We start from the raw sequence: 23,115 nt of genomic DNA on the forward strand, positions 1-23,115 counted from the left end.
GTATTTACATTTCAGTTTGTTCTCGGGACTCTTAAGTGTTCAGACAAGTCAAGCATCACTCCTGTAGACCAACACAACTCCTCCATGTGAAAATGAAGACTGGGAGACCGCTTTTATTATAAGCATGGATCTCTATTTTTCACAATTACCAGGTAGCACTTTTTATACTAAAAACCTAAGGTACTTCAATTTATTATCTAAATATCAAGATCCTCCACCATCTAGGTGGAGGGGCAGGAGTGAGAAGAGCATGGGAAATAAGTCCAAGGCTGAAGAAAATTCAGGCCAGAACAGGACACGGAGCCAAATGTGGGGGAAAGGAGATGGGGGCTCACCTCTAGAGATGCACGCCAAGCACCCAGGACTTCTCCCACAGAGCCACCCCCTCAGGCTCTGGGAGAAACACCACACCAGGAGGCCCCACCATCACCTCTCCAATGAGAGAAAGTAACAGATTTTTTGGTCACAGTGACATTTTGGCTCTTTATCCCCAAGAAGAGGACTGGCATAAGCTAATGGCAAACTGTGATAAAACAGACTGGTATTAATCAGGCTACTGTGTTCTGACCCCCCAACTTCTTTCTTTTTTATCCAAATAAAGGAGAACAAAGTCAATCATTATCAACCTATCTTTATCTTAAAGCCTTGGCATTTCTGTTAGAGACAAACACACAAAACACCACAAAAACTGTTCTTGTAATACCACTTGGAAAGACGGCAGAGCTAGGATACGTTTAGACAAGCTCCTGGGCCCTATTTTAAGGTATTTCGCTGCCTTTACTTATGGTAGCCCTTGAAAGAATTCCGTGTAAACCCCAATCTAGAGATCTGGCTCAGAAAAACAGCTGCTGTTTCCCTTAGAGATAATCAGAATTGTCTTTGAGTCTTTGGCCCAAAGCACCACCTGCCCTGTGCTACCCAGGTAGGCAAGCAGGCCCGAGAGGGAAGCAAATCATGAGCTGGTGAAGCTGTGGACACAGACCCTTCTTAGGTCCCTTAACCTTTGGAACAAATTGCTCACCTGGAAAGCAAAGAACATAGCAATTTGGCACCATCCGGTCACTAAAAGAACTACATCCCTAGAGGCAAGTAGGGGCTCTGATAAACCCCACAAAGCAATGCCCTCTAACTTTCAAACACCTGTGATTGTTTCTTCCCAAAGAGACAAGGAGGGTTCAAGTCAGAGGATACTCAAGACCCTTTGGCTCGATGGCAGACAAGAAACCAGACCCCTCTTAGCAAGCGGGGCCCAGAATCACCAATACCCATGTGTATACATTTCTAAGTCAAAAGCCTCTGTATTATTTCAATCTACGTCATGCTGTCTTTCTTCTTGGCCCCACATGCCTCCTATCTCTGTGGGTTACTTCTTCAGAAAGGTGAACCCTGGACAAAATACTTAAACTCCCTAAGGCTTCATTTCCTCACGTGTAAAATGAGGACAGTGGTATTTACCTCGGAGAGTCGCTGTAGGATAATACTTGTAAAGCACTGAGCTTAGTATACAGAACACACTAGGTGAGCAGAAAATGTTGCTGAGGGCTTCTATAGGACAGAAATGGAGGGCCAGCAGGCCTGTCAGAGAAGGAGCAAGAAACGAATACGTAACACAGTAATACATGTGGACAGGACAGCACACAGAGGATATCTAAAAGCCACCTGCAAGACCAACTCGGGTCCCATACAACACTGGGCTCCAAGAAAACTGAGCAGATACATCAAAGACAGTGCATGATTCAGGGGCACGAAAACAAAATGCCTTCACACACGAACATCCAGAGAGAGACAAAAACAGCGTCATCTTGTGGTCAGAGTCCTCTGTGAACCACAAGATCAGCATCCAGTCTGTAGGTCTCACAGTTTCCTTAATAATGAGTTCCCATGTCAAATAAAAAACTGACAGAATTTTTTAGATCTTTCATCTTTTGGGGAGAAATTTAGTCTGAAATTTAGGATTTCATCATTTCTTTAAGGCAAAGCCACTAAAACACATTAGCCTGAAGAGGACACACCTGCTTCATTACAGATGCTCTCACACATCTTCTGAGAAAAAAAACTAAGATGGCTTTCTCTCCAGGATTCCTGACTGCTCCTTAGCTTTGAGCTCTTCTAGCTTCTTCTTATAGCGGTTCATGAAGTAATCATCTGGTTCAATCCCTGCGTTCTTCAAATTTTCCATGACCTTTTCCAGTCTGAGTACTGATCGGGCCCCCTCAATCTTTCTTGTGCTCAGGTACAGAGTGAACTCCTGGAAATCCAGGAGCTTACAGGTGTCCACAGAGCAGATATTCCTGATACCACTAGTTCTATCCAAATGAGGAAAAAACACCAGTCCTGATAACTTCTCCAGGTCCTGAAGGCTCACTTGGAATTCACTTAACTGCGGTTGGAAGCCAATGGCATCATTGGGCACCACAAAGGCCCCTAGCGCCAGCGGTTCAGTAGACACTGGGCTTCTGCGGGCCAGGATCACCTTATAGAGGTGTGAGGGGACAGCCACGTTGTCCTCACCGATCACCTAAAAACAAAGCAGCCACATTAGCAGTTCCCAAATTTCTCCTGAAAAGATTTTCAACACATTTCTGCAAAGGCATTTATAAGTTACCCCACCAATGAATCTAAATTCAAGGTTCACAGAGAAGATGAGCATCTAACAGGTAGATTCTGATCACATTCTTTAAAACAATGCCACCCCAAAGAGTAGAGGTCCCATCCTCTGCTCTGTTTGTAGGACAAAGGGCAAAGGAATGCCCTGGGTTTTTAACAGGCAAGAAAAGCTGTGATTTTCTCGTCATCACATAATCAGAACTTCTGGTGCTCTAAACATTCAAAGGTCAAAACTGCCAGCTTGGTAACTCCCAGCTCGAGAAATAAAAATATGGCCTTAGTTTATCAAACTCACTAGGGAGCTAAACAAATAGCTCTCAGAAAAGCAGCCAGACACTACGCTGGTATTAAGAGCTCCAGTTTCGCCTAGACTGTGGCTCATTTTTGAAATTAAATTAAGTAAATGTAAATGCTGCTTACTTAGAGTTTTGCACACTCTTGGGCCTATTATCAAACATAGAACTTCGAATGTGTCCGCAAACCAAACACTCTGGAAAGGATCCATACAACAGAGAAGCCAGGGTCAGGCCTGCACACAACTTGCCTGACTGTGTAGGTCAGCTCTAATAATGAAATAACATTATTATGGAACCTTTTCAAATGTCCTTCCAATTGGCTTTTAAGCCGTATCTGTTTTCTGAAAAAGGAAAACTGAACATTCATTTCCTTAATGGTCTCCAATAAAATGATATAATCCAACTACAATATGCATGTGTACTACTACCCCTCCGGGGCCCTTCCTGGGTCCGAGTGGGCATTTGCTCCTGCTCAAACCTGCCTGCTGCCAGAGGCCATGCTGGGAGCCCAGATAAGGCAGAGGGATGAGAGCTGCAAGGATTCTTTCCTGCTTTTCTCCAGCTTCTACCTACATGGCACACAGCCTAAGAATGCCATGGCTATCTGCTGTCTGGCACGCACGGAGGTTCCACTGCCAAGACCAACTGCGGGCCTGCAGAGAAGCCCCATCTACAGGGCTGATTTCTGTAACTACTATCTCTCAAGTTAGTGAAGGGCTCACTTGAGAGTAAAGTTTATGAAAGTACACAATCTATAAGCACAAAACCCTACAGCCCTCCAACAAGTCATTTATGCAGCTGGGAAAAAGAACATACTCTCTTCAAGGCAAAAAACACTGAAGGTAAACTCTACGGAGGTCCACAATTAGCCCACAGACCACCAACAGAGGTTAATGCAACAATGCAACTCAGAGGGGCTATGGCTGGCACTGCTGGAAACACAGAAAGGAGCAAGCTTTACAGTGAATGCCCTAGTGTCTGTTCTCAGGAAGCTTCCCACCTAGAGGAGTCAACCCCCACTGCTTTCACGGGAGGCAGAATGTGGTCAGATGCCAATACAGAGCACAAGACAGCACTAAGGGAAGCGAGGGACCAGAACTGAGGGCACAGATGCAGCTGAGCCATAGTTCACAAGGGGGGTAGAAGTTTAAATGGGCTTCCAAGGTTAGCTGGGGCGCCAACAGTTAAGCAAATCCTTGATGCCACCTGGTGGACATCCTCCATCACTGCAGCACAACCTCAGACTCCCAAGTATGAGGAGCCTTCCAGACCATTCACTTGATTTTCTCTTCTTGTGGACTGTGTCTACAAACAAATAAAAATTTCAAGAATAATTAATTGGTCGTGCCTATCTGCTGCCAACCAGGGCTTCTAATCAGAGTCATTAAACTCCAGCCAATAAAAATAAATCATTTCTATTGCGGGTTTTAAAAACCCACACAATAGCTAGAGAATGTCCATTACTACTTTTTTTTTTTTTAAGATTTTATTTATTTATTTATTTGAGAGAGAGAGAGAGAGAGTGAGAGAGAGAGCGCAAGAAGGGGTAGGGTTAGAGGGAGAAGCAGACTCCCTGCCGAGCAGGGAGCCCGATGTGGGACTCGATCCCGGGACTCTGGGATCATGACCTGAGCCGAAGGCAGTCGCTTAACCAACTGAGCCACCCAGGCGCCCATCCATTACTACTTTTAAGAATCCTCATGGGACACAAAAATTCCTACTAAGAACCATAAGGTAGGATCATTTCACCCATGACCTTCTCAAAATACTTCAACAAGGAGGAGCAAAATACTACTCCTAAAAATAAAGAGAAAAATGAAAACTTAGCCACTATCTTCTCTGATTCAGTCTGCTTTGTTCTTAGGAAGTAAACATCTGTAATCTGTTTAAAATAGGAACCAGCAACATTTGGAAATTCAGAAAATCCACTCTTTTTTTCCTTGAATTTAAGACTTAAAAAAAAAAATCCTAATTTTCGAGCTATCGTTGTAGACAATTCACCCCACATAATAAAATTCTCCCAATTCTGGGAAAACTAGAAGTCTTTCATAAAATGTTTCTAGAAACTGCTAGGGACTGGAACCCCAGGACTTGGTCAAGTCCTGGCTTTGCCACAAGGCTGCAAGTCATGTTCACTGATATCTTCCTTCTTCATTCATAAAATAGGTAATAACTACCTTCCATGCTACCTATCTCACAAAATAGTTATGAAGATACAAAGACACTTTAGTTTCAAAAAAAAAAAAAAAGGTTTTAAAATCCACAAGACCTATGCAAAAAGCAATTTTTGTAGTGGATGTCATTCAAAGGATAGGATGTAATTGCATTTGGTACAAAAGATGGTTCTGCTGAGGGACAGTGGGGAAACACAGGGTCAAGCAAGATTAGACCAGTTAAAGGTGGACAACAGAGTTTCAAGAGGAAGCAGGATGGACACAAATGACATCCTCAACAAAAGACTTGGGGGCTGAACATGAACCAAGTCTTCAGTATCAGTAAATCAGCAACGATCCTTGTTAATAGAAGATGTAGATGTAAAAATACTTTACAGAGGAAATCCTCACTGCTGTTAAATTACCAAAAAGCATGGAACTCTTATCAAAATGGAAACAAAAACTGGAAATCAACCAGGTGTAACTAGTAAACACAATGTATAGAAGAGCCATAAAGCTGGCACGCACTCACCACCTAGAGTTAGTCTGCATACCTGCTGGCCTGAGGTTTCCTTCCGCCCAAGAGACAGAAATGACACTTTGCCCTCCCCCGCCCCAGCTCCACACACACAGAACTGGGCCTTCACACTGACTCAGTGCCAGAAGAGCCTGGCAACAAACGATATTCAGGCTAGGTCTGCCATTTGTCCAGTCCTATACATACAGCAACTGTGACATAAATAAAATTAAGCAGCAGCACAAGGAAGATATATGTACCTGCTAGAATCAGATAGATATATTTGGTTACATTTCCTTGGTAGGACAAAAAAAGAAAATCCAAAAATAAAACTGCTGGGACACATCAAGAGACCAAGCCCTTAAAAAGTCAAGCCAATCAAGTGCAAGAAAGAAACCACGACAGTGTGATAAATAGGGACTCCATACCTGGGAGGACAGAGGAACAAGGGAAGAAGGGAGTGGGAACATGTGGGAAAGTCAGCAGGCAGGTGGCCAGCTCTTAGGTGGCACGTCAAGCCTCTAGAGGAGCTTGTGCAGCAGCAGAGACCCAGGGAGACCGTGCCACTCACACTGGGCGCCCGCTCTGCGTAAGGAGGCTGGAGACCGACTGCCAAGTCACAGGACAACAAGCACCACCTTCCCAGACTGTCGATTCTACTTGGAGATGTAGGGTGGGAGTAAGGAGATACTTAGCCAGTAAAATCATTTATTTTTGAATTGAAACAGATACGGAAATTAACAAAAGCTCTGCCTAAAGAGAAAACAGGAGATTTAAAAAAAGAAATGACTCCCAGATCACTTCGGGTGATGCCTCAAGATTCCTGGAGGCATGTTTTTTAATTTCCTTCCCCTCTAGGAACTGGTTTGGAATTAGTTTGGAAAGTAATGCTGTAGAATGAAAACAATGTTAATGTTAAGTACTTCTAACATTACCACCACCACCACCACCGAGTTGAAAAATGTGAAGCTCACTTTCTTGTCAGGTCAATTATAATGTTTCAGGCCAGAATCTTCAGGTATGTTTCACTTGTCTGGAATCAATCTCTTCTTGAAACAGGCACATCAGAGAAAGCACATGGATGACCTCAGCTATAATAAAGGGGGTGATTCTGATTAGAGCTGTCAGATGACTCACTTCTGATAAAATCACTGCTACTAATCTTCCCCTGGGCTCACATTCACTCAAGTCCTATGATGCTGTGATTCTTTCCTGCATATTCTAACAGACATTTCTGCCTGGCTATAAGGGATCCTCTTCTTGGCCCATTTTCTGTTCTTATTTTTGCATGCTAGCAGATATCACTTGCAACTGTTCTCCATCCTCACTATCTTCTACCTCCTGGCCTTAAGCTGCTGTATGGGAAGAGCACAGCAACCCCTTTACTGTAGACTTTTGAGAGTTCTGAAGAACAATGCTATAGAATGACTGGCGGTTCTCATACAAATAGACAGAGCCTTGTTTATATCTCCCCTTTGACAATGACTAACTACGGGAGTTGGACTGGACCCCTTTAAACCTCAATTTCCTTTCCTATAAAAGAAATTTTCCAAGTTTATGCGTATGTATGTGTGTGTACACATATGTATAAAACGTTTGACCCAACTAAATTCTTAAAATGGCAAACTGAAACAATTTTTCCAATTTAATTTACCAAAGGATCATATTTCGCTTTTATGCTAACAGATACACTACAGATTTTTACCTTTAAAATTCCACCTGAAATCATTTTATCTGAAAAAATAATGTCACATCTAACAAAAGCTGCATTACTACAGAGAAGCTGTTAGTGAAAAATATAAATATAAAAAAGTAAATCACTTTGATATAATTCTTAAAAAAAATAAAAACCAGTATCTCTCTACAGGGAGATACATTCCTATCAACATTCCCCTTTGCATACACACACACATAACACATGCGCACAGGTAAGTGCTTTCTTTATGACCAGGGTCTATAAATCTCAAAAAACCAGAAAGGAACAATGAAGATAAAGAAAACACAGGGAGCCACTAAAGGCAATAGAATTTGTATACTATGTTCTTTGGGGCTCTCTCCACCCACTATCAAAGGCTAAAAATAAATGCGGTGAACACACATGACAAGCCAACAGCAGACCGAGCACTCAAGAATCAACTCGTCATCCAAAACCTGGTTTCTAAATACCAATTCCCATTAAAAGGAATGAGGGCTCCTTGGAGAGATGGCTGATCCCAGAGTCTGGTCAAGATGAGCCTAGAATATCCTGTTATGCCAGAAAGTAGAAGTGCTAAGAACACGATGAGGGTGTGTCAAAGCACATGGGAGATAGCCTGAAGGGGCTCCCACTGGCCAATCGAAGACAATTTGAGCATCAAAATGAATACACAGCAGATTGATTAAAACTCATTGAATAAAATAAGAATCCATCAGTTCATACTGATATAATAAGAAGGAAAAGCTCTTTCTTACAGTAGAATGTCAATTACTAAAAGCAGAAGAAATAAGAATTAGAAGATCCTTATTCGGCAACAATTATAGTAATAACTGATTCAGGCCAGAATCTTCAGTGGCTGCTAAAACTAGCAGTTGACAATTTGAAGAGGAAAAGAATACTTACACGGTCTCAAAGGACTTCCACAGTGGATTAATTTCAAAGGGGAAACGATAACTTAGCAGTGAAGAAATCTAGAGGACACCACCTTTATCAAGTGATCTAAGTTAGTATCACCAGTAACTGAACAACCTGACAGCATATGCATGCTGATGTGATGCACCGAGGGGCACACAAGCTCACCTCTGAGGTGTTCTGCCAGAAACATAACTGAATCTAATCAAACAAGAGACAAACCCAATTTGAAGAACATACTATAAAACAAATGGCCTATATTCAACAATGTCAACATCACTAAAGACAAAAAGACTGAGGAACTAACCACTTGAGATTAAAGAAGACTAAAGAGACTTGACAGCTAAAATGCAATGCGTGATCTTGGACTTCATTCCAAATCTGGGGGGAAAAACTGCATGAAGAACATTACTGGAGCAAATGGCAAAATGTGAATATGGACTGTACTCCAGATATTCTTTTATGTTGAATTTCATGAACTTGACAACTAAACGGTGGTTATGTGAGAGAACGGAGTATTTAGGGGAAAAGGGACAAGATATCTGCAACGAACGCTTGAATGGTTGAGAAAGTACTAAGAACGAGGGGTATGCATAGAGAAGAGGGGGCAAGCGGTGCAGAACGCTAACGACTAGTGAATCTAGGTGAAACATGTTAGGAGGGGGTTCTCTACTCTTACAACCTTTCTACAAATCTGAAATTATTTCAAAGTGAAATGTTAAAAAGTATCAACTTGCTTTGCCAAGGATGTGCAAAAAACTAACAAATAAAGATTAAAGGAGGTTTCCAGTTCAAGATGGCAACCTGGGTCAAGGCTTCTGCTCCTCTCTTCCCCCAATTTAAAAAATACACATATAGACACAAAATGGCAGCAAACAGGTGTGACACAGAACTGTCCCATGCAAGTGAGGAGAATGGCAGAGTCGTGTATTACTGGACTAAGAAGTGCCATGAATTTCTGGAAGACAGAGGAGCTGACAAGTTAGATAAAACAAAGAGGAAAGAGTCAAAGCTTGGATTTTCACAGCCCCTTATGCGTGCTCCAGTAAGTAAAGGGTGTCAAAATCAAGGTGTGAGACTGATGAATACATCTACAGAATTACTGTGCAACCAACAAAAGCAGCAGACCTGTCTTGCTTCCAGGATGAAGATAGAAAAATATTCTCTAAAGGGATGATTCTCAAACCTTACAGTGCACGTAAAACTGCCCGGGAGAGCCAGATTCCTGGGTCCCACTGCCAGGGTTTTAGGACATTTTCAGACAAGCAAGTTTACCATCCAATGACTCTTCCAGAAAGAATCTGAGGATGTGGGGCGCCTGGGTGGCTCAGTCCTTAAGCATCTGCCTTCAGCTCTGGTCATGATCCCAGGGTCCTGGGATCGAGCCCCGCATCGGGCTCCTTGCTCAGCGGGGGGCCTGCTTCTCCCTCTCCCACTCCCCCTGCTTGTGTTCCCTATCTCGCTGTCTCTAATAAATAAAATTTAAAAAAAAGAATCTGAGGATGTATTCCAACAAAACAAAACAAAACAAGGAATCCAAAAAGGGGGAAGAGGGAGCCCAAGATGAAAGGGACCTAAGCCAGGAGTGTACTGAAAAGACAGATGTGTAGCTGACTTAAAACTACAACAGCTTATGGTGGTTGCCAATGGTCAGTTCATCATTCCCTCAACATTCCACTCATCTTTTCCTCCTTGAAATGCTTTCTTCACTTGGCTCCTGGGACACCATTCTCCCCGGATTTTTCTTCTGCCTCAAAAATTGTTCATTTTGTTTCCTTTGCTGGACCCTCTTCTTCTTGACTTCCAAATGTCTGAGCCCCCCAGGGTTCAGACCGCAGATCTGCTCTCTCCTGTCTATGCTTACTTACACGATCCCATCATAACTTGAAATATCACCTGGTGTGCTGACCACTCCCAAGCAGATCGCCACTTCAACCTCTCCTCTCTGACAACCAAACTCAGAGCCTGCCCTGGACATCAAATAATCTCCCATTCCCACAGCCAAAATCACTCCTGATTTCCAGCCTCCACGCCTGCTCCTCTCTGGTCTTCTTGATCTCAGACTGAAAGCCTATGTGTTATCCTGACTCTCTCCCTCTTAGTCTACAACTTACCCCATTAGAAAGTACCATCAGTTCTACTGCAAGGCACATTCTAAATCAGAGCATTTCTCACCATTTCTACCACCACCCCTCTAGTCAAGCCATTATTACTTCTCACTTAGACTACTCCATCAGCCTCTTAAGTGGTCCGGCTATTCTATTCCTCACAGAGAGCAGCCAGACTGGGCTGTGATTGTGCCACTGTCCTGATCAAAAAGCATCACAGCTCCCTGAATATGATCTGGACTTCTCCCCATGGCCTCCCTCTAACTGCCCTCCTTCTCTTCGGTGCTCTCTCGGCTCTAGTCACACTGGCATTCTTGCAGCTCCTTGAATATACCAAGCTAATCTCACCCCTGTGTCTTTGTACTTGCTGGAAAACTCCTCATAGAGGTTACTCCCTCACTTCACTTAGGTTTCTGCTCAGTCTCACTTCCCCTTAGCAGCCTATCCTGTCTTTCTTTTCCACCCGTGTTTTCTTTTTCTAATATGCATCTTGTTTATTGTGCCTCTCCTCCACTATAACCTGAGCTCCATAGAACATACAGCCTTGTTTACCTGCTGTTATCAGAAATGCCTAGAACAGTGCCAGGTACACAGGAGGAGCTTAATAACTATTTGCTGAATAAAAGGAAGGAAAGAAGGGAGGGTGGGAGAGAAGAAGGGATGGAAGGGAGGAAACGAACGGTTCATATTAGCACAGAAGTCAGAGGGCTCCAAGAATGATGTCTTCAAGAAGAAACTGATTTACCTTTTTAAAAAATAGTATGATAATAAGGTTAAATGGTCTGAAATAGAAAGTGAAAGCATATTATTACAGTTTTTAAAGTAGCAATTATAATACCCTGCCGCCTTTACTTCCCACTTCTCAGATTTTTGTTGTTTGTGGTAATACTGATTTCTCCAGCAGCACAGACTTCATACAGGATTATATCTACTGCTTTACAGATCCAAATGTTCTACTTAAACATTCACAGTACTATACATACTGCTTTTATATTTTCAATAGAGCCAGGATTATAAAACTCAAAGACCAACAAGGGCTAGACAGGAAGTGTAAATGGATGAAATGGGCCAGGTGAAGACTATGATGAATGGAAGAACATGTGCTCCATTGAAGGAGAAAGCTGCTACTCTCAGCTAGTGAATGCACCTAAGGGAATATATGCCAAGTGTTTGAGTCATCTGTTTTTAAGAGAAGCTAATATCTGGATTTTTATGTGAAACCTCCCAATTATGAAAAATTACCAACTAACTCAGAAACAACATACTATGTGAACCAAGTCCAATTATCTATGGGCTGGATGTGCCACAGGAGGCCTCTGTCTTAGATATCTGCTACAGGCAAAGCTCAGACCAAATTATAGCTAGCAAACACAAATGTAAATGCTATAAACCTCAACAATACATAAGTGACAGATCAAAAAGTAAAGGTTTAAGTATATTATATAAAGTTTATGATGTAAAGTTTACCAATAGAAGAACTAAAACTAACGTGAATAACAGATAATGGGAAAATATGTCAACTACAGAAATTTAATATATTTCATGTGAAAGCATCAACAGAGACTGTTAAAATGGGCAAATCAAAATTAAGAAATAGAGTTTAGTACCCATTACTCTCAGATAGAGAGATAACTAGCAGAAGAACTAGGAAACTGGACCGTGGGACTGGGACCAGGAGGTGACTATCCCTCTCATACCTTATATTATTTGAATTTCATTATGATGTCATATACTTTAAGGTTTAAGGTTTAACATTTTTGTTACTATGCACATAGAGTTCCATAACAACAAATTTTTAAAGTTTAAATTCAAGGCTCATTAAAAGACTGGCAATTAGGGCACGTGGATGACTCTGTCAGTTAAACATCTGTCTTCGACCCAGGTCATGATCCCAGGGTTCTGGGATCAAGTCCCGCATCGGACTCACCGCTCAGCAAGGAGTCTGCTTCTCCCTCTCCCTCTGTCCCTTCCCCCTGCTCGTGCTCTCTCTCTCAAATAAAATCTTTAAAAAAAAAAAAAAAAAAAAGACTGGCAATTAAAGTGACACCTGGGTGGCTCAGTCAGTTAAGCATCAAACTCTTGGTTTCAGCTCAGGTCATGATATTGGGATCCTGTGATGGGAGCCCCACATGGGGTTCCATGCTCAGCATGGAGTCGGCTTAACCCACTACCTCTGCTCCTCCCCCTGCTCACATGCTCTCTTTCTCTCGCTCTCTTTCTCAAATAAATAAAATCTTTAAAAAAAATAAAAAGACTGGCAATTATGGCGTCAATGCCATGGGCGGGGGCGGGGGGGAACAAAAGCACCAAGATTCTGTGTTTAATATAAGTATCTACCTTCAAACTTCTAACATAATATATGATTAATGAAGAATAGATTCAAAGGCTTTAAAATTAATAGAAAGGCATCTGCTATCTAAGGTTCTGTGGAAAAGAAATGAAAAAAAAGAATCTAAGAAATTCTTCCCTACTAAAAACTTTCTTACTAATTCCAGTACCCTACCCCATGCTTTGACTAAAGAACACATGTCAAATTAATAACCTGGGGTGCCTGGGTGGCTCAGTCACTTAAGCGTCTGCCTTCAGCCCAGGTGATGATCTCCAGATCCTGGGATCGAGCCCCATGTCAGGAATCGCTTCTTTCTCTCTCTCTCTCTCCTTCTGCCCCTCCTCCCTGCTCATTCTCGTTCTCTCGAATAAATAAAATCTTAAAAAAATAATAACCTTTTATAATTTAGTCTAAATGTACTGTATCTTTCAGATATTATTTGAAATGCTTGATATGACTATGGACATTTCCTGATTTCAGTACAAATGAAGTTTCCCTTTCTGTTCATTTGGTATTACTCATTTCTGATGCTTCTGAGGATGAGAAAAGCAAAAATGTATACTTTGAAATGATTTCTGGACTCCAGAACTAACAGAAGTGGAGGCAGAGAAAGTCACTGGAGGCCTCTGCTACACTGCAGGTGTTCAGAGCTTCAGCAAAATCTGAGTAAAAGTTATTAAGAAAGAGAACTGATAACAGTTGTTGACTCAAAGAAATTAGGAGAGATGACTTGCGGATGTGAAATCCAGGAAAGAAGGGAGAAAGTAATCAAGAGTGTAGTTTAAGGCATGTTATTTACAATTCTGTATACATTCCTCCTCCCACATGACAGGCACTGGAAGATTTGCTGGATTCAAGATTAGCCAGTGAGCATGCATCAGTCCTATGAATTACTATGGACATGGGAAACTAAAAGTACAGGTTCAGAGGCCCAGAACGTGAAAATAAAGACCCTAAGACCAATAAAGCTTTCACATAAAAACCAAAAACAAGATTATTATTCAGAGTCTACCCTTCAGGAAGCTGATCTTGACTGCTCTCCCACATTTCATCACCATGACACTAATTCGGGTGAGGAGAGCTGACAGGTCTCTTTTGAAACTCTCTTTAAGGCTTGAATAGCAGTCACTGATAAGCTATTTAGGAGAAGCAAGGTAAGTCTTCTCTGTGTTTTATATATTCCAGTGTAATGAAGAATACTGCTATAGAAAAGATATATTAAAATACATGTACATATGTATGTTTCATTCTCAATTAATTTCAAATATAGAACCTACAATATTAGCATAAAGAACACGTGTGCACTTCACAGATTCATCAACTGTTAACATTTTGCCTGATTTGCTTTATTATTCTTTCTTCCTCTGTATTTTTCTTTTCCCTAAACCCTTTGTGTCCTTGTCAGTTGGCTGTTTTTGCGAGTAAAGCGATAGAGTTTTATTAAGCGAAGAGACAGAAAAAGCTCTCAAGAGTGCGAGGGGTCCCGACAGGGTTGCCTTCCCTAAACCCTTTGAAAGTAAGTCATAGACACATCCTCCAGGATGTATTTCCTAAGAGCAAAGACATCCGCTTATATAATTAGTATGATTATCAAAATCAGGAAATTTAACACTGATAACATATAATGATCTAATCTACAGACCTCAAATGTTGCCAACTGCCCCAATAATGTCCTTTTTAGTAACGTTTCTATTCTGACTTAGGATTTTGTTTTCAGGACTCTTTAGTCTCCATTAATCTGGAATAGTTTCTCAGCCTTTGTCTTTTATGACACTAACATGCTGGAAGAGTACAAGGCAGCTGTTCACAGAATGACCTTCGGTGGGGTTTGCTTGCTATTTCCGCATGGTAAGATTCCCTGCTGTGCTTTCTGGCAGAAATCTCACAGAAGTGATCCTGTATTCTCAGTGCATCACATCGGAAGTACAGTGTATCAGTAATCCCATTACTGACAATATTAACATTAACCCTGATCACTTGGTTAAGGGAAAGTTTCTCCACTGTACAGTTACCATTTCTTGCTTTGTTATTAATAAGTAATTTGTGGAGAGACTCTTTTAATTATATAAACTTCTTCTTTCCCGTAAAACTTTCACTCACTAGTTTTAGCATCCACTGATGATTCTTGTCTGAATCAATTACCATGATGGTTGCAAAATGATTTTTCTAACTCATTCTTATAAATTAGTTGACACACTACAGTAAGCAGAAGTTCTTCCTTACACTCATGTATTTACTTATGTATTAGAAGTAAGGGTTCTTATCCAACTCAGTGGGTCTATAGTCCATTATATTTTGCTATCAAACAGCCCCAGACATGGTAAGTGGAACGCCTGCAAGCTGATGTCTGTCTTTTTGACACGTCCCCACAATTTTGTACTTTTCCTGCACCAGTCCTGGAACCAGCCACTTCCCCCGTGTGCCAAGTTCTTCCAGTAGGAGATGGTTTTTTAGAAACAAGATCTGGTCTCAAGGTATGCTCACTGCTAACTGCGTATCATTGCTTCTAGGCCCGTTCAGCAGAAAGAGCCGGCAGATACATAATATTCTGTGTTAAGTAATATTTTTAAAAATCATATCCAATTTAAGAAAAGCAATATACTTTCCACTACAGCATTTGGCCAACACATACTTAACAGAAATATCCACCCAAAAAAACTGTTAGTGAAATGCTCTTAATTACTGGTTAATTTTTCCTTTTAAATTTTGTATAAATTTTTCATCTATTACACAGTAAGCTAGTCATGTAAGTCTTTCAGTTTTATGAAAACAAAGCACACATAAAACTAACTTGATCACTTAAGGTTTAAAAGTCAGTCAGGAGAACCTCTTTTCCAACGGTAAGAGTAAAAAGTTAGATTTAACAAAGCTCAAGAATAATTAATATTTAAAAAATAAGAGAACATAAGGAGCTTTAAGCCATTTTTTTCCTTCTAATATAACAAAAAATACTAAAATTAAATTAGCGAATTGATCAGAGGAGAGAAATTAATCTGCTTAAAATACTAACTCCTTTGCCACTCCTTCTCTCCCGTGAGAACTCCTGGAATATTCTGAGGGTGTGAGTACCTGTGTGAACACCCTGGCTACTTACACATCACTGCGCATCTGATCCAGACAGGCTGATAAAAAGCAAATCAAGTGGGACAGAACATACTTAAAGTTTTGGGGGTTTTTTTTTCCCCTAAATCTGTTTCTCAGCTCATTCATTTTTATCACAGACTCTCTTAAGTAATCATATAACCTAACCAGTATTTATTAAATATGTGCTTTATTCCTAGAGCTGAACTAAGTGTTCCCTCCAAATACATCTCTTTGACCTACAGGGAAGTCTTTCAATCCCTCTTTACTCTATAATGTCTTCCACACTCCACTGGGTTCCCCACCCTGTACAGATCTCACAATATCACTATCAATTCAGCTACCCTCCAGACGCAATCCTCAATCTTCCACATCAACATCAGATGTGTAAGCCCTCACACCACTAATTATACTCTTCTAGTTTAATCTCTTTCCTTCAATCTATAAAGTTCTTAAATACCTTGCATGAAAAAAAACCTTCATCTTTTTAAAAAAACTCAAGCATCTAAAAAAAAAAGCTGTTCCTCCCACTTTTCCACTCACTGCCATCTAAACGTGATCCTGAACTTTTCCCTCTTCCTCAGCTAAAAAGTGAATTCATGGTTACACTTTCCTGTATTCCTCTATCATCCTCACTCCAGCTGCTTGAGTTGAGCCCTGTGTCTGTTCCCATATGGACCACGGCATTAATGTCCATTTACCTCCTCATCTCTGACTTCTCTTTCAAACACCCCTTCCTCACCTACCTCTATGCACGGTGCTGTCATAATACTCTTAATAAAACCCCAAACAAATCACATCTCCCATGCTTAAAACAAACCTATGACTTCTCACTGTCTAAAAAGCAAAATCCAAGCCGTCATGGAATAGAAAACCCCTACTATCTGGCCCCTGTCCTGTTGTAGAAATCCTCATCCCCTGTTAGCCACCCATACTCTTTTGTACCCTAAGCTCCAATCTTTATCAATGATACCTGAGTTCCAGAACTATGCTGTCAATCACAAATGTCCTGTGCTTACACTGCTCCAGCTTTTGGAATTCCCATGCTCCCCTCCTGACTCAGTTTACTTTTTTCCCACTTTTAAAAATTTTAATTCCAATATAGTTAACATAGAGTGTTACATTAGTTTCAGGTGTACAATATGTGATTCACCGACTCAGTTTACTCTTATCCATCTGTCAAGATCTAGCTCAAAAAACACTTCCTCTGTTAAGTCTTCCCAAACCACACCAAAAGAGTTAGTCAGTGCTCTTATGATACCCCTTCATCTATGTATTTATCTCTACTAGCCAGCATATCAGACTTTAATGTGATTAACTGAGAACACTTCTGTCTCCCTTTCTAAACTGTGAGCTCCTTAAAGTCACTGGTTGCTTTTTAATCCATCATGATATACCCTGTGCCTATCATTCCAACAGGTGTTCAATAAATAAAATCAAAAAGTAGAATACAGAATGAAATTACAATCTCATACAAATAATATAAGCCTGAATGTTAAAACATGTCCTACCTGGTAACTAACTGTTTTCTTTCCATCACTTCCAGTCTGAGGTAAGGTCAACGGTCCAGATACTATCCAAACATCTTCAAACCTCTCTGTCAGTTCTCGACAGTACATTTCCATTCTGAAAAACAAAGCAAAAAAAAGGTGTGATATTCACACAGACATATAGAAAAGGATTTCAAATCCCTAGGAAAGACAGCAGGAATGCTGAATTTGACAAATGAATGTGAACAAGCAAATACTACAAAAAACACTAAGCATATAAGCAACTATTTTCCCAGTTCTTCATTACACAAGAAAACTTAAAAATTACATGCACTTATACAAGTATCTACATTTTCCTGTGTGTGCATTCAGTGTACATTTTAGAACTGATTTGTTTTGTCTTCTCCCTTATCTTTCTATGTTGTAGCTCTCAATCTTTTCTGAAGAGTTATATATCATTTCAACAAGCTGATACACCTTATTTATTTAACCATTCCTATTGTGGGGCAATTGGGTTTATCCTAACATTTCTTACATAATGCAACATCCCTTAGGATAAATTTCAAGGGCCAGAATTACTTTACTGAATATATATTTTAATAACACTTGATCATATGTAAAAGTAATATTTTAATGGTATTGTACCAATTTACTATATAAACCCCAAAATATGACACCACAGTTTCACAGCAATCTTTGCAACACTGGGATTTATCAATTAAAAATGGTTTTGCTAATTTACTGGATAAAAATGGCAAGTAGGTTTAATATGCACTTTCTTATACTGCAGTTGGGAGAGATAACAATGCATGTCATCATCCCTCAGCTTCCTTATCTAAAAAGTAAAATCAGCAGTATTATACCTCAGAGCATATATGCCTAATTATCAGGTAAATTATCCTCCCAAAAATATATCCCTTGGGAAAGGAAAATGTTAAATGCTTCCACAGGTATGCAACCAGCCAAAATAAAAAGGAAACTCCATAAGACAAATCAAATATCCCAGATCTTCAACAAATCATCTGCAAGGCTAAAAAAAAAAAAGGAAACCTACAGATTAAAAGAGTATTAAAAGAACATATCTATATGTGGACCTTGTTCGAATTCTGATTCAAACCAATCAACCATAAATAAAAAATTAAGGACAATCAGAGAAATCTGAACAAATTGGCAATAAGGAATTACTATTCAATTTTTTAGGGGCAATAATCGTGCTCTGCTTCAATTTTTAAAAAATCCTTATCTTCTGGGGCGCCTGGGTGGCTCAGTCGTTAAGCGTCTGCCTTCGGCTCAGGTCATGATCCCAGGTCCTGGGATCGAGCCCCGCATCGGGCTCCCTGCTCCGCGGGAAGTCTGCTTCTCCCTCTCCCACTCCCCCTGCTTGTGTTCCTGCTCTCGCTATCTCTCTCTCTGTTAAATAAATAAATAAAATCTTTTAAAAAAAAAAAATCCTTATCTTCTAAAAATATATATTAAAACATTTATAGATAAAACAATATAGCTGTCACCTGCTTAAAATGAGTGGGGGAAGGGAGGGTACATAGACAAAAAAATGGAGCCATGACTGATAATTATTCAAGTCTTAAGTGTGGGGTACTCTCTTAATGTATTTTAAACCATAAGGTACCGTTTGAGGAAAATGCAATAGCCTGAAACAACCTCAATCAGTGCTAGTTTTAGATGCTTAAAGAGATCCCCTGACAGAACTGGTTAGAAGTATCAAAAACCTGTAAAAAGCCCAGTGATTTTATTGTTAGGTTCTATCAAAAACTTTTTTATAAAAGCTCAGGAACTCTTGAAATACAAGTAGAAAAAAATATAGTGCCCTCTGGACATACTAAAAAACCTCTCACTGCCTCAGTAATAGTATTTTGAGTAGTTTCTTCCCAAACTTGATTTCTGACCAGTGGCAAATATAATCAGAATGGCTGGCTGTTTTGAAGTCCGTACTCCCACAGACAACCGTACTCCCAGCATACAGCAAAGACAACTAGTCCGAAGTACTTACCTTCAGTAGTGCTAGCTTTTGCTAAACAAAGAGAAACAGTTGATGGGTGCACTAGTATGTTCTCCTGGCACATCACTCATCTCCCACAGAATCACATTTTAAAACTCTCACCCCTCACCTGTTCCAATATCCAGCATTATTATCAAAATTCTGAGGCACAATATTAGAAAGGTAAAAGGTTTCAGCCATGGCTTTCTGTGAAAAGAAATAAAAATAGTAATTTGCAATGAAATGCCTTCCCCTTTAAGATTTTACAAAGAGACACTGAGAGCCAGTTCCTTCTATGTTAGCTCGAGGCAATTACAGTGACTATGTGTTTAAATAAATGAAAGCCATAGCTATTCCAGGTCAGAAAGCTCAATAATGATTATTCATAAAAGGGGTATAACAAAATAAGTAGTTTGGTGTGCTAGCTTTCTTTGTACTTCCTAAAATTCAAACCAGTAATGTAGACTCTAAGAGCAAAGTTTCCAATATAAAGCTAACGGATAAATTCTGGTGTTCAGCCTCTGACAAAGAGTTTCTCCATAAAGGTCAACTTTCAGAAATTTTATTTAAGGAATACAACACAAACATATTAGTTCAAAAGCGGCAGGGAAGAATTCCTTTTCTTCTGAATTTCTGGCCACTAGGTGTTCATTCGTTTCACACTCCTGCAAGGCTGTCGTTATTATTTCCTTCCACTGACCTGTATTAATCGCCAATGCCATCAATAACTTTCTCTTCAAGCAGGGGTTCTCAACCTTGAATGCACACTGGAATAACCCAGGAGCTTTAAAAAATATTGGTGCCTGGGTTCCACCCTCTAGAGTTTCTGATTTAACTGCTCTGGATCTGGGCATCAGGATTTTTTAAAACATCCCTAGGTGATTATAATGAGTATCTAAGGTTAAAAACAACTATCTTAATGACAATAATCACCAACAGTTGATGCAATAAATGTCATAAAAGACATTTCTCTCCTTTTTTGGCAGAGAACTTGTCCTAAAGTAAAGGAGACTAGAAAGACATGACAACTAAGTGTAATATGTGATTCATGACTGAACACTGGATCAAAAAAAGCTGTAAAGAACACAACTGGAACAATTCAGCAAATCTGAATATGAACTGTTAGAGATTACTGTATAAATATTCAAAAATACATATACACACACTTCTTGGTATGATACTCTTGTCATATATACAAATATCCTCATTCTTAGATGATACAATATCCTGAGTAATCCTGAACAACACTGAGCACGGAGCCTGCTTAGGATTCCTTCTCTCCCTCTGCCCTTCCCCGCTCTCTAAAAAAAAAAGTGTTTGCTGTACCATCTTTTCAATTTTTCTACAGGTAAAAATGTTTTTGCTGTACTCTCAACTTTTCTACAGATCTGAAATTTTTCAAAATAAATAAATACATAGATACACAGATAGATAGTTCGCTCCTAAGAGCTCTCTAGTTCTCTTTTACATAGCATTTAGTTTTACTTTTTCAACATGTTTAAGAATGTCTCACTATCTGAGCAAACAAAGGAATTAAAGTCAGGAAGGAAAATACAAAATAAGAGTATTAAAGTTCTCAGATGTTAAGGTTTGGCTCCTATACTTTTAATGCGCAAGTCCCATGGTATACAGACTACCAGCCCCGCATTCCCATCCCTCCCCAAAAATATGCCTACAGATGAAAACTTGTTATTTCCTGCTGGAGCCATGTGTCCTCTTGACCACCCACTCCCAACATAGTCTTCGTTGAAGGCACTGAAGGTTGGAGGGATGTTGGGATCAGGCTTGAATTTACAATGTTTTCTGTCGGCATCACCTGAAGAAAAACACAAAAAATGGGTAAGTTATCAGTGGACAAAGATCCCTCAAAATTCTCTAAGCAAGGCAAGCTGTTTGCTGCTGGCTAGTATCTCTCTGAGCAGTTAGTACTTAGTGATTGCATGCATGTCTCACGTTCCTGGGATAGTTCAGATACCTCATCTGAATTTAGCAAGGACTAGTCTAGGAAAGAATGCTTTTCATACAGTGTAGCAATCTCATATACTTCTGTTTCTAGCCTTTGAAATTAAAGGCAAAAAAATCCCCTGGATAGTATTTAAGTGAAAACAATGACCAATCAATAGCTGAACTATATAAAAAGCTTACCTACTAAATAAACTCTTGCTTTTTAAAAAGACCCTCATGTATCGTATTTTGTGCAACTGTATTTGACAAGTTTATATGTACTGAAATAATGGATATATATAGACACAAAACAATTTGTTCTGGGCAGCCACAGCCTTGGGGAGGGGGAGAGTGTCTCTGATATCTTGCTTGCTGCCTCTTAAGCCATGACAAAACAAACATTTAGGTTATGAGCTCAATCCAGAAATTCCTGAAACAAAGTATCTGTGTACCACGTGGGAGAGAAAAAAAATCTCAATTTTATTTATATTTTCACACCTCCAGAACAGTTTGCCACAGTGTACATCAGCAAACCCCAATACTTTATTTTCCACTGTCATTAGGCCAGATCTTGTTAAATTACAAAAATAATAGTGATAAACGGAACATACTCAGACTGCTACTCAATAAAGTTTAAAATGGAGACCAATGAAGGTACCAATTCCAGTGTCATTTCATTCAGCCAGAAAAATTTTAAACGATCAGATCCCAAGACTCAGAATAAATTATCTGATACTGAACTTTTTAGAACCACTTCATAAAGAAAAAAAATAACAGAAAAATTATTAGTAAGCTTCTCTTATGTATCATTACCACTGGAATCACCTCCTTACATGCCTGGTTATCTCTGCCTGTGGGAATTTCCGAAGGCCTGGGATAAAGATGCCTTCCTTGAGATGGATGTAAATTTGTTTCTATCAGGTTACGAGGAGGTACTGCCAGTGGAGGACTGTGTTAAACCAAGATCAGGGCTTCAGCACCTGGATCTATACAGGCTCCATGGCTCTGGCCTGTAAGTCTGCATGATAGCCAGTCTGTGGCCTCCCCTTCTCTGGAACAAGCTTTTTATTTTCCTTTTGACCCTTTTCTGCTCAGTGCCAAGACAACCTTCCACACAGTCCCCTATGGTGAGCAGGCAGGTTAGTTCTGGTTCCCCCATGCTCCCCCAGGGTGCAGCCCCCTGCAGTTCCAGGCTAATGTGGGGAGGGTCTCCTGTAAGACAATCTACCCTGGGTGAGCCCTAGGTCTCACCTTCAGTCTCCCTCACCCTACAAAGGTGCGGAATCAAAAGCAATGTGGCTTTGGTTTACCAGATCTGCCCTTACCTCTCTCGATTCTGGCTTACCCCAGATATTGGCTTGGCAATTCACCACTATCATGCGGACTCTTTTTTTTTTTTTAAGTGTTTTTTTTTCCTACATATTTCTTATTGTTTTTAGCAGACAGTCTGCTAATAACATTTCTTGTTGTTTTTAGGAGTCAGCCTGAGTAATCTAGTCTGTCATTACTGAAAACAGAAGACTCTTAAGACTAAAATCAAGTAAATCACAAGTATACTGCTTCCTGTTTTCAAATAATATTATTTTACCTCCTCAAACTACACATTACAATGTGAAATGCAATATTTTTCTTATATGCCTCTGAAAATGGTAATTTAATAGGATAAAATTAGTAAAGCTGAAATTCCTTACATCTTGGGAAAAGTTTTGTATTTAAAGGAAATTCATTAGGCTTGAAACTAAATCAAGTGAGTTTCTCTTGATGTAAGTTTATAATCAACTCTCAACAGCTATGGTAAAGTTTCCAACTATATCAGTCTCCTTCTAGCAACAAGCAAAGTCCAAGGTTCCTGCTATTCTGCTGGTTGGTTTGACTCTAGAAAGACAAACTCAGTTAAACATCAGCATTTTAATATACATAAACAGAGCACGTAGTGTAAAACAAAGGAGAAATAATGTGTGGGCCTTACAGCAAATTAAAAGGCAA

At 40.0% G+C, this 23,115-nt stretch overlaps 1 protein-coding gene across 2 annotated transcripts in view; it reads right to left on the minus strand.

The window, feature by feature from the left end:
* The window catches only part of EXOG (exo/endonuclease G), a 46,324-nt gene that overhangs the window by 20,290 nt on the left and 2,919 nt on the right, over positions 1–23,115 (minus strand). The window contains exons 3-6 of one of the 2 annotated variants that reach the window (XR_010411128.1): positions 20,862–21,001; positions 19,316–19,392; positions 17,211–17,325; positions 2,013–2,518 (exon numbers count right to left, since the gene is read on the minus strand). Coding sequence is in view for 1 of the 2 variants with exons in the window: in XM_045904026.3 (XP_045759982.1) it covers positions 2,057–2,518; positions 17,211–17,325; positions 19,316–19,392; positions 20,862–21,001 (794 nt within the window). In the remaining variant the exon portion in view is untranslated. Of the gene's footprint in view, positions 1–111; positions 2,519–17,210; positions 17,326–19,315; positions 19,393–20,861; positions 21,002–23,115 lie in introns of those variants that run through there. The other variant, XM_045904026.3, reaches the window with a different exon arrangement.

Source organism: Mirounga angustirostris, unplaced genomic scaffold, assembly GCF_029215605.1.
Source record: "Mirounga angustirostris isolate CCGP_5_RB_7025 unplaced genomic scaffold, mMirAng1.0.hap1 SCAF_1, whole genome shotgun sequence".
Lineage (NCBI taxonomy): Eukaryota > Metazoa > Chordata > Mammalia > Carnivora > Phocidae > Mirounga > Mirounga angustirostris.